Source organism: Bos javanicus, chromosome 12 (genome assembly GCF_032452875.1).
Source record: "Bos javanicus breed banteng chromosome 12, ARS-OSU_banteng_1.0, whole genome shotgun sequence".
Taxonomy (NCBI): Eukaryota; Metazoa; Chordata; class Mammalia; order Artiodactyla; family Bovidae; genus Bos; species Bos javanicus.
Window position 1 is genome coordinate 70,804,513 of NC_083879.1, and position 16,020 is coordinate 70,820,532.

At 43.2% G+C, this 16,020-nt stretch overlaps 1 protein-coding gene across 1 annotated transcript in view; it reads left to right on the top strand.

The window, feature by feature from the left end:
• The window catches only part of LOC133258054 (ATP-binding cassette sub-family C member 4-like), a 292,909-nt gene that overhangs the window by 173,270 nt on the left and 103,619 nt on the right, over nucleotides 1–16,020 (top strand). The window contains 2 exon segments of the mRNA XM_061434393.1: nucleotides 11,939–12,022; nucleotides 15,170–15,395. Coding sequence (XP_061290377.1) covers nucleotides 11,939–12,022; nucleotides 15,170–15,395 — 310 coding nt within the window.

A 16,020-nucleotide genomic window follows, 5' to 3' on the forward strand; every position in this document is an offset into this window, starting at 1 on the left:
AAAAAATAAAATAAAATATTTTTTTAATTAAAAAAAATGATAGTTAAAATATATCTAAGACATTCTCTGGAGCTATTGCAGACAGTGTGGGGTCAGTTCATTCTCAGATAGTTCCTTGGTCCAGCTTGTACTTCTCAAGGGCTATAGGCCCCTTCCTATGTAGTCGGTGCTAACTACAGGATTTTAATCTACTGCACCTGTCACTTCCAGAGCGGTTCCCTCTGTTTATTTTAGCTTCTTCTGTTTGCGGGTCTCTTCAGTGTCTAATTTCTGCCCTAACACAAGGTACGTGATGGTGGTCACCTTTTTTAGGCTCGCTTGTTCAGTCGTGCTTTGGGAAGGGAGGGACACTGCAAAAAATATCACTAGCATGTGCTCACAGTGATTCAGCCACACTGGGTTTGTCCCCGCTCACAGTGTGTGTGCTTCTCCAGTCTGCTCAGACTCTAGGTTGCTCTGCTGGGAACTGTCTGATGTGGGCCCAGGTTTGCATGCACTTCCCAGGTCTAAGCTGCTCAGGTTAAGGTTCTCGGATACTCCACAAAGGGGCAGACTTGGTTGGGCCTGCATTTTGTTCCTGTCCCAGGTCTGAGCAGCTCAGGTGACCAGGGGCTTGGCACGTGTAGTCTCCCTCAGTTGAAGGCTGTGGCTTATCCCCTCCCCTGTCCCAGCCACTCTATTTTCTGGGTGTACAATGGGCGTGCCTTCTCAGGTGTGCCGTGTGTCTCTTCTGGGGAGCTGATCTCTGGCTGCGACCCTCCTGGCAGATGTCGACCATCCAGAATCCCAAGAAGTCTTGGTTAGCAACAAAGTCTGCTTGCAGTTTGGTATAGGATGCCTTTCTTGGGCTGCAATTGCCCCCTTCTAGCTCTGGCTGCCCTCACCTGCCTGTCTCTGGAGGGGGATGGGCCTGTCCACAGCCAGCTAGCTCTGCTCAGTCCTGTGTTCTGTGAGCATGCTTGGCAGTGTCTTGGGTTAGGGCTTTTCACAGAGTAGCTATCACACAGTCGGGCGGGTCATGGTGGAGAGGTCTGACAGAATGTGGTCCACTGGAGAAGGGAATTGGCAAACCACTTCAGTATTCTTGCCATGAGAACCCCATGAACAGTATGAAAAGGCAAAATGATAGAATACTGAAAGAGGAACTCCTCAGGTCAGTAGGTGCCCAATATGCTATGGGAGATCAGTGGAGAAATAACTCCAGAAAGAATGAAGGGATGGAGCCAAAGCAAAAAGAATACTCAGTTGTGGATGTGACCGGATATAGGAAGCAAGGTCTGATGCTGTAAAGAGCAATATTGCATAGGAACCTGGAATGTCAGGTCCATGAATCAAGACAAATTGGAAGTGGTCAAACAAGAGATGGCAAGACTGAACGTCGACATTCTAGGAATCAGCAAACTGAAATGGACTGGGATGGGTGAATTTAACTCAGATGACCATTATATCTACTACTGCAGGCAGGAATCCGTCAGAAGAAATGGAGTAGCCATCATGGTCAACAAGAGTTTGAAATGTAGTACTTGGATGCAATCTCAAAAATGACAGAATGATCTCTGTTCATTTCCAAGGCAAACCATTCAATATCACAGTAATCCAAGTCTATGCCCCAACCAGTAACGCTGAAGAAGCTGAAGTTGAACAGTTACATGAAGACTTATAAGACCTTTTAGAACTAACACCCAAAAAAGGTGTCCTTTTCATTATAAGGGACTGGAATGCAAAAGTAAGAAGTCAAGAAACACCTGGAGTAACAGGCAAATTTGGCCTTGGAATATGGAATGAAGCAGGGAAAAGACTAATAGAGTGTTGCCAAGAAAATGCACTGGTCATAGCAAAACACCCTCTTCCAACAGTACAAGAGAAGACTCTATACATGGACATCACCAGATGGTCACCACTGAAATCAGATTGATTATATTCTTTGCAGCGAAAGATGGAGAACCACTATACAGTCAACAAAAACAAGACCAGGAGCTGACTGTGGCTCAGATCATGAACTCCTTATTGCCAAATTCAGACTTAAATTGAAGAAAGTAGGGAAAACCACTAGACCATTCAGTATGACCTAAATCAAATCCTTTATGATTATACAGTGGAAGTGAGAAATAGATTTAAGGGCCTAAATCTAATAGAGTGCCTGATGAACTATGGAATCAGGTTCGTGACATTGTACAGGAGACAGGGATCAAGACCATCCCCATGGAAAAGAAATGCATAAAAAAGCAAAATGGGTGTCTGGGGAGGTCTTACAAATAGCTGTGAAAAGAAGAGAAGCAAAAAACAAAGGAGAAAAGGAAAGATATAAGCATCTGAATACAGAGTACCAAAAAATAGCAAGAAGAGATAAGAAAGCCTTCCTCACCAATCAATGAAAAGAAATAGAGGAAAATAACAGAATGAGAAAGACTAGAGATCTCTTTAAGAAAATTAGAGATACCAAGAGAACATTTCATACAAAGATGGGCTAGATAAAGGACAGAAATTTTATGGACCTAACAGAAGCAGAAGACATTAAGAAGAGGTGGCAAGAATACACAGAAGAACTGTACAAAAAAGATCTTCATGACCAATGTAACCACGATGGTGTGATCACTGACCTAGAACCAGATATCCTGGAATGTGAAGTCAAGTGGGCCTTAGACAGCATCACTACGAACAAAGCTAGTGGAGGTGATGGAATTCCAGTTGAGCTCTTTCAAATCCTGAAAGATGATGCTGTGAAAGTGCTGCACTCAATACGCCAGCAAATTTGGAAAACTCAGCAGTGGCCACAGGACCAGAAAATGTCAGTTTTCATTCCAATCCCAAAGAAAGACAATGCCAAAGAAAGCTCAAACTACCGCACAATTGTACTCATCCCACACGCTAGTAAAGTAATGCTCAAAATTCTCCAAGCCAGGCTTCAGCAATATGTGAACTGTGAACTTTCAGATGTTCAAGCTTGTTTTAGAAAAGGCAGAGGAACCAGAGATCAAATTGCCAACATCCGCTGGATCATCAAAAAAGCAAAACAGTTCCAGAAAAACATCTATTTCTGATTTATTGACTATGCCAAAGCCTTTGACTGTGTGGACCACAATAAACTGGAAAATTCTGAAAGAGATGGGAGTACCAGACCACCTGACCTGCCTCTTGAGAAATTTGTATGCAGGTCAGGAAGCAACAGTTGGAACTGCACATGGAACAACAGACTGGTTCCAAATAGGAAAAGGAGTATGTCAAGGCTGTATATTGTCACCCTGCTTATTTAACTTCTATGCAGAGTACATCATGAGAAACATTGGGCTGGAAGAAGCACAAGCTGGAATCAAGATTGCCAGGAGAAATATCAATAACCTCAGACATGCAGATGACACCACCGTTATGGCAGAAAGTGAAGAGGAGCTAAAAAGCCTCTTGATGAGAGTGAAAGAGGAGAGTGAAAAAGTTGGCTTAAAACTCAACATTCAGAAAACGAAGATCATGGCATCTGGTCCCATCACTTCATGTGAAATAGATGGGGAAACAGTGTCAGACTTTATTTTTCTGGGCTCCAAAATCACTGCAGATGGTGACTGCAGCCATGAAATTAAAAGAAGCTTACTCCTTGGAAGAAAAGTTATGACCAACCTAGATAGCATATTCAAAAGCAGAGACATTACTTTGCCAACAAAGGTCTGTCTAGTCAAGGCTATGGTTTTTCCAGTGGTCTTGTATGGATGTGAGAGTTGGACTGTGAAGAACGCTGAGCACTGAAGAATTGATGCTTTTGAACTGTGTTGGAGTTGTTGTTGTTGGAGAAGACTCTTGAGAGTCCCTTGGACTGCAAGGAGATCCAACTAGTCCATTCTGAAGGAGATCTTTGGAAGGAATGATGCTAAAGCTGAAACTCCAGTACTTTGGCCACCTCATGCGAGGAGTTGACTCATTGGAAAAGACTCTGATGCTGGGAGGCATTGGGGGCAGGAGGAGTAGGGGACGACAGAGGATGAGATGACTGGATGGCATCACTGAGTCAATGGACGTGAGTCTGAATGAACTCTGGGAGTTGGTGATAGACAGGGAGGCCTGGTGTGCTGCAATTCATGGCATCGCAAAGAGTTGGACACGACTGAGCCACTGAACTGAACTGATCCCACAGTCTGGGTTGCTATCTCAAGCTAGTTCCCTCAGATTGCCCTCAGGACATTTAGGCGGGTCCTTACCCTAAGCAATGCAGCCCGCTCCTCCCTTTCCCTCCCCTGATATCTAGTGGGGGGTGAGAGTGTGGGCTGCTGCTCCGCTGGGAGTTGCTGTTGGGCACGTAATTTGTGGGTTTTATTTATTTATTTTTCATCTCAGTTATTTTGCCCTCTGAGATTCCAAGGTTCGCCACAGACCTGCCGGAGAGAGTGTTTCCTGGTGTTTGGAAACTTCTCTCTTTTTAAGACTCCCTTCCTAGGGGGGATCTCTGTCCTTACCTCTTTTGCCTTTCTTTTTATCTTTTATATTTTGTCCTACCTCCTTTCAAAGACAATGGGCTGCCTTTCTGGGTGCTTGATGTTCTCTGCCAGCATTCAGAAGTTGTTCTGTGGAATTTGCTCAGCATTCAAATGTTCTTTCAATGAATTTTGAGGGAGAAAGTGGCCTCCCTGTCCTATTCCTCTGCCATCTTAGGACCACCTCCGAGGACCCAGTTCTTTTGCTATAGGATGAGTAGAAGTTCAGGTGTGGAGGGAGGAGGAAACAGGGCTGTGACGAGAACAGCAGGAATGTCCTCACCTGGAGGAGGTGGGGTGTTTGGCAGAGATAAGCTGTTTAGAAATTCTTGCTTTCAGGTCCTGTGTTAGTTTCCTGGGGCTGTGTCCATCCAGGCTTCTCTCACAGGAGACCAGAGCCTGGGAAGTTTAGAAATAATATAAGTTTATCTCTCATAGTTTTGGAAGCTGGGAAAGTCTAAGATCAAGGGGTGGGCAGTTTGGTTTCTCCTTAGACCTCTCTACTTGGCTTCTAATGGCCTTCTTCTTGCATGGTCCTCACATGGTCCTCCCTCTGTCCACGTGCACCGCTGTGTCTCTGTTCTTATGTCTTAGTCTCCTCTTCTAAGGACACCAGTCAGATTATATTTGGCCCACCCTAATGGCATCATCTAACTTAAATACCTCTTTGAAGGTCCTGTCACCAAATTCTAAGGTACTGGGGGTTAAGACATCAGCATGTACATTTGTAGGGAAAAGAATTCATTCACAATTCATGCTACCTAGCAAAGTAAAACGGAGAAGGCAATGGCACCCCACTCCAGTACTCTTATCTGGAAACTCCCATGGATGGAGGAGCCTGGTAGGCTGCAGTCCATGGGGTCGCTAAGAGTTGCACACGACTGAGCGACTTCATTTTCACTTTTCCCTTTCATGCATTGGAGAAGGAAATGACAACCCATTCCTGTGTTATTGCCTCGAGAATCCCAGGGATGGGGAAGCTTGGTGGGCTGCCATCCATGGGGTCGCACAGAGTCGGACACGACTGAAGCGACTTAGCAGCAGCAGCAGCAAAGTAAAAAGATTTCAGCAAAGTTAGCAGTGTGTGTGTGTGTGTGTGTGTGAGAGAGAGAGAGAGAGAGAGAGAGAGAGAGACATGTGGAGGCATGAGAGACATCTGAGCTCTGGATACAAGGAGCTGGTATTTCACATTAACTAGCACGGTCATTTCTTTGAGCCCCCTTTTTTTTGGGGGGGGGCAAGAATACTGGAGTGGGTTGCCATTCCCTTCTCCAGGAGATGTTCCCGACCCAGGGATTGAATCTGGGTCTCCCACATTGCAGGCAGATACTTTACCGTCTGAGCCACCAGGGAAGTCAACCTAGATAGCATACTCAAAAGCAGAGACATTACTTTGCCAACAAAGGTCCGTCTAGTCAAGGCTATGGTTTTTCCAGTAGTCATGTATGGATGTGAGAGTTGGACTGTGAAGAAATCTGAGTGCCGAAGAATTGATGCTTCTGAACTGTGGTGTTGGAGAAGACTCTTGGCAGTCCCTTGGACTGCAAGGAGATCCAACCAGTCCATTCTAAAGGAGATCAGTCCTGGGTGTTCATTGGAAGGACTGATGCTAATGCTGAAGCTCCAATACTTTGGCCACCTCATGTGAAGAGTTTACTCATTGGAAAAGACTCTGATGCTGGGAGGGATTGGGGGCAGGAGGAGAAGGGGATGACAGAGGATGAGATGACTGGATGGCATCACTGACTCGATGGACATGAGTTTGTGTGAACTCCGGGAGTTGGTGATGGACAGGGAGGCCTGTCGTGCTGTGATTCATGGGGTCACAAAGAGTCGGACATGACTGAGTGACTGAACTGGACTGAACTGAACTGAACTGAGCATTGTCATTGTACGAGTTCTACCAAAGTTTGTGTGTAACTTGTGCTTAGTATTGGGGTGATGAAAGAGCTCTGGAGATGAATGGTGATGATGGTTACACAACAATGTAAATGTACTTAACATTACTGAGCTGTATACTTAAAAATGGTTAAAATGGTAGATTTCATATTACATGTATTTTGCCACACAAAAAATGCACAGTAATACTGACTCTTTCAAAGTAAGAGAGCAGCACAGCTGACCCTTGACATGGCCTCCAGCTCTCTGGTCTGACCCCCTTTCCTACCCTCTCCTGATCATGGCTTGATGAATTTTCCCTTCGAGAAATGCTTTGTGTCTTGTCATGAGTTCAGTGATTGCTCTAGTGCTGTGACAGAGATTCCCCAACCTGCCCTTCTGGCATCATGAGTAGCTCAGCCTCCCTGTTCTCAATACCCCACCCTGAACCCACAAATGTCTATCACTCTGTCTTATGTGCATCTGCACAAATTCTCCATCAGTGTAAGAAGAGATTCTGCTGACTGTTGTATTTGCATCACTGGGAGGGGAGAAGACAGATTTCTGATTGTCAAGTGTCACTGTGATCATCACAAAAGCTCTCCCAAGTTCTTTTCTGAACTCAGGATGTGTTTATAAAGTCCTATCAACCTTTTGGGTGTAATGACTCGGGATGTACACTGGATAGAAGCAAGCTTGTTAATTAAGACTGTCCTTTGCTAATCAGAACCACATTCTCTGGGGAAACTTAGGGCAGGGAGCATGAATGCAATATTTAGGACATCACTTAGCAGCAACTGAGAATGTTCTCAGTGAGTTAGAAAATTGGATGGAACATTATGCTATGAGAGATGGTGGTTGTGTTGAAGCTTAATAATGGGGAGTATTTTGTATTAAAAGTGAGTGAATCATATTTCTACTAGCCATTAACAGTTTTCTTCAGTCATGAATCTATATCTAAGGTTATTAAGGTCCATAAGTTTTACACCTATATGTTGTTACACTTACTACACTAAGTGAGTTCTATCACCTATATAAGGTGAGGGGCCTTAGGTGAACTGATGCAGTGACACCTGTGTCCAGCCATGGATTGTGTCCTGGTCCAGCCCTACATCATCAGACCCCCCACCTCCTGCATCATCTTCTCTTCAGGTCTGTCCTAATCATATTCTGACACTGCTGTCTACACAGCTCACACTCCTGTTCCAGCCTTTCATAGATCCCCCCTGTCCCCCCACCCCATTCAGGATGCAGTTCCAGGTCCTCAAACAGAGAACAGGCTTCTTTGCCATCTGCCCCATCAACCTTTCCAGCTCATCCCCACACGCAATAAGTATCCGACTGTGCTGGATTTATGGGGTGTCCTTTCTCATCCCTGTCTGTCTGTACATACTGGTCCCTCTGTCCCAGAGCCAGGGAGCAGTGTACCAGCACACAGAAAGAAGGTGGAAGATGGGTCCTGCCATTCCCTCTTGTTCCTCCAGAGGGCTCCCTTGCCTTCTGTCTTCCTACAGCCCTCAGTGGGGTGCACTTGACCATTTATGAGTCCCCCCCGCTGCCACTCCCCCCACCTCGACCCTAAGCAGTGAATGCAGGAAGGTGCTTCCGCCCAGCATGTTCTGTCCCAGGACCCCTGCACCTGCTGTGGTATTCTTCCAGGAATTTTCCAGATAGTCTCAGAGATCCCATGTCACTCTATGTAAGACAGCAGGACTCCCTTGTTTTACTCTCAGAGCACACATCACAGCCCGATAGTGGATTTTTCTATATTAGTTCAGTGTATTCCGCTCTCCATGGTGCAGAGTGTTGTCTACTGTCTTGAGCTGTAGGTGTATCCTCAGCACTTGGGATAGCACCTCTGCCTAACCAAAGTCTGCCAGTCGAATGAATGAAGGTGGGACTCTATATTACTTATATCCTTTCTACAATAACCTACTATGTTCCCTCTTAACACAGCATTTATATAGGATTATTTTGATATAGGGAATTGCATGGTTAACAGCGCTTATCTAGAAATAATGTGTAAACAGCTCAACGCTGAAGCAATTATTTTTTATGGTATGACTTGGAAAACTTTACTCTTGAAAGGTTGGAAAATAAAGTATTTTTCTAGAGATTTGGATAAAAATTATTGTTTGGGAAGAAATTCAAAATCATCAATTGATCACTTCATTGTAATTATATTACCTCATCTGTGATGAAATGTTAGGAAGAAAACATTTTAAAACTTTTCAGTTGGTCCATCTTGGATAAAGCAACCCATCGTATTCAATTAACATCTGCCTTCGGGGACTATTGACAGGTATTTTGAACTAAAGAAAAACAATTCCATGAGTTCCAAAGAACATTCCCAAGAATGTTCAAATTACTGTATTCATTGCATAAGCTAGCAAGGTAATGTTTAAAATCCTCCAAGGTAGGCTTCAGCAGTATGTGACCTGAAAGCTTCCAGATGTACAAGCTGGGTTTAGAGAAGGCAGAGGGACCAGAGATCAAATTGCCATCATTCACTGAATCATAGAGAAAGAAAGGAAATCTAAAAAAAAAAACAAAAACAAAAACTACTTCTGCTTCATTGACTATGCTAAAGCCTTTAACTGTGTGGATCACAACAAACTGTGGAAAATTCTTCAAGAGATGGGAATACCACACTACTTTACCTGTCTCCTGAGAAACCTGTATGTGGATCAAGAAGCAACAGTTAGAACTGGGCATGGAACAACTGACTGGTTCAAAATTAGGAAAGGAGTATGTCAAGGCTGTATATTGTCACCCTGCTTATTTTACTTTTATGCAGAGTACATCATGTAAAATGCTGGGCTGGATGAATCACAAGCTGGAATCAAGAATGGGGAGAATCTGGGAGAAATATGAACAAGCTACAGATGATGCCACCCTTAATGGAAGAAAGTGAAGCAGAACTAAAGAACCTCTTGATGAGGGTGAAACTGTGTACACATGTATTCTCAATCATGTCTGAGTCTGCAACCCCATGGACTGCAGCCCACCAATCTCCTTTGTCCATGGAGTTTTCCAGATAAAAATACTGGAGTGGGTTCCCATTTCTTTCTACAGGGGATCTTCCCAACTCAGGGATTGAATCCATGTCTCCTGCATTGGCAGGCAAATTCTTTATCACTGTGCCACCTGAGGATGAAAGAAGAGAGTGAAAAAGCTGGCTTGAAGCTCAACATTAAAAAACCTAAGATTATGACATCCAGTCCCACCACTTCATGCCGAATAGAAGGGGAAAATGTAGAAACAGTGACATTTTATTTTTCTGGACTCCAAAATCACTGTGGACAGTGACTGCAGCCATGAAATTAAAAGACACTTGCTCTTTGGAAGGAAAACTATGACAGACCTAGACAGTGTATTAAAAAACAAAGACATCACTTTGTGGACAAAAATCTGTATTGTCATAGCTATGGTTTTTCCAGTAGTCATATACGGATATGAGAGTAGGTCCACAAAGAAGGCTGAGTGCCAAAGAATTGATGCTTTCAAATTGTGGTCATGGAGAAGACTCTTGAGAGTCCCTTGGACTTCAAAAAGATCAAACAAGTCAGTTCTAAAGGAAATCAGTCCTGAATATTCACTGGAAGGACAGATGCTGAAGCTGAAGCTGAAACTCCAATCCTTTAGCCACCTGATGCAAAGAGCCAACTCATTGGAAAAGACCCTGACACTGGGAAAGATTGAAGGCAAAAGGAGAAGGGGGCAGCAGAGGATGGATGGTTAGATAGCATCATTGACTTAATAGACATGAATTTGAGCAAACTGTGGAGACAGTGGAAGACAGGGAAGCCTGGTGTGCTGCAGTCCATGGGGTCAAAGAGAGTTAGACATGACTTATGGACTGAATGACAACAATTCCATGAAAAACTTTAGTACTAAAAGTGGAGGAGGGGGTTACTCAGTCAAGAAACTTAGGTACAAATGCTGAACTAAGACATGTCAAGGTAAAAATAAATCTGTTTGGAATTAATGAAATGATGGTGTGTGTGTCTGCATCCCAGGGTCTTCTTTCTGATCACAGACCCTGTGTCCAGAGAGTCCCCTCAGAGTTTTTCTATTCTGAGTCCAAAGCATATGACCACTTGTGGTTAGGGAGGAGTGGGGAAGGGAGCTGGCATTTACTGAGCAGCCGGGTGGTTAGACTTCTCAGAACATGTGATTGTCATTGGTGTGATTCTGAGATGAAGAAACAGGTTTAGTGGCTTGTCTGATGGGACTGAGCTGCAGTCTACTGCCTCCAGGTTCTCCATCTGACTCACTCATCAGGCTGAGCTCTGGCCCATGTTCCTGAGATTTGCTTTGTGAGGGTGCAGGGCACTCAGAGTACCTGCCTGGAGCCCTGCCCATGCTCACTGGGGCCTCGGACCTGGCTACTCACTTCTCTGAAGGCGTTGTGGACCCTGTAGGAAAAGACTGGGGCTTAGTTCCTTGGGGTCTGCATTTAAGATGTAGGGGCAGTTTGAGGGGGTTGTTGTGAAAAAAACACTTAAGTCTGGATAGTTTAGGGGGGTCTTGGCCAAGAGAATTGTGTGTCTTGAGCTGTTGGATTATTTCCTCTGATTTGGGCCATTTGGACTCTCATCTTTCATTTTCATATTCAGAAAGTTTTTGGTTCAAATGAAACATTTACTTCCTGGCTGGGATGGAATGTTGCAGAGACGTATGGAGGCCACACTAGCATTCATTTTCTATCTAGTGCTATTTGGGAAGAAGTGTCTAGAAAATGCACTCTGGCAAAGGTTACCAAGAGTCTATTAATTTGTTGTTGTTACTATGTACATTATAAATCATAAACAATCACTTAGAAAACTGCCTGAGAAAAAATGTACAGAGTTTTAAATGATATAGCTTCCTCTTCTCCCATTCCTGTATAGTGATGAAACAGTGTTTTAGTTCAGTCAGGTTTTGTAATCTCAATACTGATCAGTTGTTTATCATCATGAAACATGTAAATAATTGATGAGTTTTTTGAGGAAAAAAAAAAAAACTAGCTGTTGGTGCCTCCTTCACTGTACTGGTTTGTAGAATTTTTTTTTAAATTTTATTTATTTTTAAACTTTACAATATTGTATTGGTTTTGCCAAATATTGAAATGAATCCGCCACAGGTATACATGTGTTCCCCATCCTGAACCCTCCTCCCTCCTCCCTCCCCATACCATCCCTCTGGGTTGTGCCAGTGCACCAGCCCCAAGCATCCAGTATCGTGCATCGAACCTGGACTGGCAACTCGTTTCATACATGATATTATACATGTTTTGATGTCATTCTCCCAAATCTTCCCACCCTCTCCCTCTCCCGCAGAGCCCATAAGACTGTTCTATACATCAGTGTCTCTTTTGCTGTCTCATATACAGGGATTTTTGAACAGAGCTGGATTCAGGTTTGCTGCTGATGAATTTGAGCACTTAGTCAGATTTATTGATTTATATTGGTACTTAGTTTGTATTATTTATTTGGTATTTAAACCATGGATCTTCAACTCCTGTGTTTTCTTTGTCTCATTATGTTTTCAAAATATATGTTTTCAGTTGGAAGCACCCCCATTCATGTTTTTATATACTGTACCTTTTACGTTTGTAGGTGTATTTGCCAAGTCTTGCATGAGAAGATCACAATCTTAGTGACTCATCAGTGGCAGTACCTGAAAGATGCAAGTCAGATTCTGTTACTGGAAAAGGTAAGTAATTTCTAGAAGTCTGTGATACTTGCTGACACTCAGGTGTGTTGAAGGCCAGGCCTCCCAACAGGTCACTCTCCTGGATTAATCGTAAATGCCCTCTTCTTCCTCAGTTGTACACTCCCTTCTTCTCAGAACTGGTGGTATTTGAGGATGAATCCAAAGGCCTGTAGAAATGTCACTATTAAACTCTAAGCCACATAAAGCTTAAAGTGTATAGAAGTACAATTACAAGGCTACTGAATCATCACTGTTCTAGTGAAATTGTTAAGGATAATGATGCAAAGTTATTTAGAACTTTTTGTTTTCCTTTTCCAGGATTTAAGTCAAATTGTATTATTTGGAAATTAGAGATACTAAGACCTGTTTGTATCCACATGATTGTCATGCAGTTTGCCTGAAGAGCATCTTCCATTAGTACAGGAAACAAGGTTGGGTAGCCAAGCACCTGGGTCAGAGACACCCTCTCTGCTGGTGTTGCCAGTCACTGGTCTCCCTGCCCAGGTCTCTATGTGTCCAATACGTGTGGGAGCCTGTGCAGCAGGAGGACAAGGCCCTGCCCTCACGGGGCTCCTGTTCTTATGGGGACAGATATGACAAAGAAGGTGACATCCTGGCTGCCTCCCTGAGGAGCTGGTGCCTCACGGGGTCTGAGTGACATGAAGGAGGGGGCCATGCTGTCACCTGGGAGAGGGAATCTGAGGCAGGGGGTTCTTAAGGAAGGAGCTGACCTGGCAGGTTGGAGGAACGTCAGGAAGACCAGCATGTCTGAGGATAGTGAGCAGGGGGATGTGGAGGGACCTGGTCTCTGAGCAATGCGAAGTGAGCCCAGAAGTGAAATGGAAGCCTTGGATGGCCCAGAGCAGAGGAGGATATGGTCTGATGTGGGATTTAAAAGATTCCTCTGACGGTCACTGGAGAGGTGACAGCAGAAGCAGTTACAAGGCTTAGTAAAGCTGAGAAGATGGAAGTGTGGGCTCAGGCTAGAGTATCAGTTTCTAAAGCAGCTGTAACAAAGTACTACAAACTGGGTGACTTCAAACAACAGAAATGTTCTAAATTCTCCAAGCTAGGCTTCAACAGGACATGAACTGAAAACTTCCAGATGCTCATGATGTATTTAGAAAAGGCAGAGGAACCAGAGATCAAATTGCCAACATCTGTTGGATCATAGAAAAAATAAGAGAGTTCCAGAAAAACATTTACTTCTGCTTTATTGACTACACTAAAGCCTTTGTGTAGATCACAACAAACTGTGGAAAATTCTTCAAGAGATGGAAATACCAGACCACCTGACCTGCCTCCTGAGAAATCTGTATGCAGGTCAAGAAGAAACAGATAGAACCGGACACAGAACAGCAGACTGATTCCAAATGAGGAATGGAGTACGTCAAGACTTTATATTGTCACCTTATATATTTAACTTCTATGCCGAGTACAGTATGTGAAATACTGGATGAAGCACAAGCTGGAGTCAAGATTGCCAGGAGATTTATCAATAACTTTAGATATGCAGATAACAACACCCATATGGCAGAAAGCAAAGAAGAACTAAAGAGTCAGTCTCTTGATGAAAGTGAAAGAGGAGAGTGAAAAAGCCGGCTTAAAATTCAACATTCAAAAAACGAAGATCATGGCATCCAGTCCCATCACTTTATGGCAAATAGATGGGGAAACAAAGGAAACAGTGACAGACTTTATTTTTTTTTTGGCTCCAAAATTACCGCAGATGGTGACTGCACCCATGAAATTAAAAGACACTTGCTCTTTGGAAGAAAAACTATGACCAAACTAGATAGCGTTTTAAAAAGCAGAGACATTACTTTCCCAACAAATGTCCATCTAGTCAAAGCTACGGTTTTTCCAGTAGTCATGTATGGATGTAAGAGTTGGACCATAAAGAAAGCCGAGCACCGAAGAATTGATGCTTTTGAACTATGGTGTTAGAAAGGACTCTTGAGAGTCCTTTGAATTACAAAGAGATCCAACCAGTCAATTCTCAAGGAAATCAGTCCTGAATGTTCATTGGAAGGAATGTTGCTGAAGCTAAAGCTCCAATACTTTGGCCTCCTGTAATGAAGAACTGACTCATTGGAAAAGGCCCTGATTCTGATAAAGATTGAAGGCGGGAAGAGAAGGTGATGACAGAGGATGTGATGGTTGGATGGCCATCACTGACTCAATGGACATGAGTTTGAGTAAACTCCAGGAGTTGGTGATGGACAGGGAGGTTTAGCATGCTGCAGTCCATGGGGTCTCAGAGAGTCAGACACGATGGAACGACTGAACTGAATTGAACTCAAGGGAGAGAAACTGAAGTAAAATGTCATGAATTTTCAAAGAACTTAATTAGATTCCCAGTGGCTTAAGCAGTTTCCTGATCTGAGGAGGCCTGGTTATCTGTATGTGATTGGTTGTTTTTAAGTAAGCCTCTCAAATTTGAGCTCACTGATTCTGGGTTAGGTTTTGGTTTGCTGGCAAGGCTTTAGAACCACTCCCGTGTCATGGCCTTCTTGTTTAATGACTTGAACAGAAAGAATATTGAATTTGAAGTTGGGAACTTTCTGAGTTTGTGGGGAAGTTATAAAGACAATGAAGACACAGCTTACTGATTCTCTGTCCAGAGCTACTTCTTACAGGTCTTGTTCCAGCTGAACACATGCTACTGGAAGTGACATGGTCAGCAAAGATTTGATGAGTGACTTTTACCTATGCAGATGAGCTTGTGCCCACCTCTGTGTCAGTCTTAAGTTTGTTTCCTGGAATATCTTCTCCAATTGACTGTTTTTAAAAATTCTGTTTCTCACATGAAGTTTATCTGAATTGTCTTTAAAAAACTACTGATACTTCTACTGACATCTACAGTTTTTGCTTCCCTAAGTGTACACAGCAGTTATCTCAATGGCCTCCATTTTTAATACATAAGTACACATTTCTTTCATATCTGCCAGCACCGTACACAGTATTTAGTTTGGCAGAGGACAGAAGGCTTGTACTGAAATAGATTTGTGAACCATAATTCAGGACCTAAAAAATATTTTCTTAAAAAAGTTATAGTTTAATACCAGTTAACTTTTCTTGATTAGTATTTAAATTAGATTAGTATTATCTAATGCAAGTACATTCCTCTCAAGTTTAAAATTTTTAGGGAAATTGTGCGGGTGAAATGGGACTTATGCTGAGTTACTGAAATCCGGGGTAGATTTTGCTTCCCTTTTAAAGAAGGAGAATGAGGAGGCTGAACCATCTCCGGTTCCTGAATCTCCCACTATGAGGACTCAGACCTCCTCCGAGTCTTCAGTTCAGTCTCAACAGTCTTCCACACCCTTGTTGAAAGATGCAGCTGCAGAAGACCAAGATGTGAGTTTCTCATTCTGCAACATTCTGCTCTGTCCGCTTTTGATGGCCATTCAGTCTTCTCCTCTCATGATATCTTTGTCTCAAAGTAAATACGTTTCCAGGGCCTTATTCCATGGAACTAGTAGAATTAAATTGCTCTCTGACCAGGGTTATCCTTTGGGTATACGATGATGAATCTTATCAAGATCAGTAGTGGGTACACTGCTATGAATTTCTGGGTGTATGTTTATAATGGCTCCCAGCTTCCCTTTTACATCCAGAGGCTTACTATGAAGACCCTCTCCTATCAAATCCTGCTGTGACCATATTAAATCAGCTATTTCCCCCACATATTGTAATGTTCTGGCACTGCAGATGACTGATTGTCGTATTCTGCCTTGCTGTCAGAAGGTTTGTGATAGACCAGAGATAACGTGTGCTAAGGACTTGACACACAGCAGACACTGATTAGTCCTTCACATTCCACACTCAGGAATCACTGAAATTCAGGAACCACATAGATTCAGATCATATGCTGTCCTCCTGCTATCCAAACTCACCTTACTCAAACTTGTTGTGTGAACTCAGCTTATTGTATTTGACTAGTATTTTGAGGACCAGCTATGTTTTATGTTTTCATCATTGA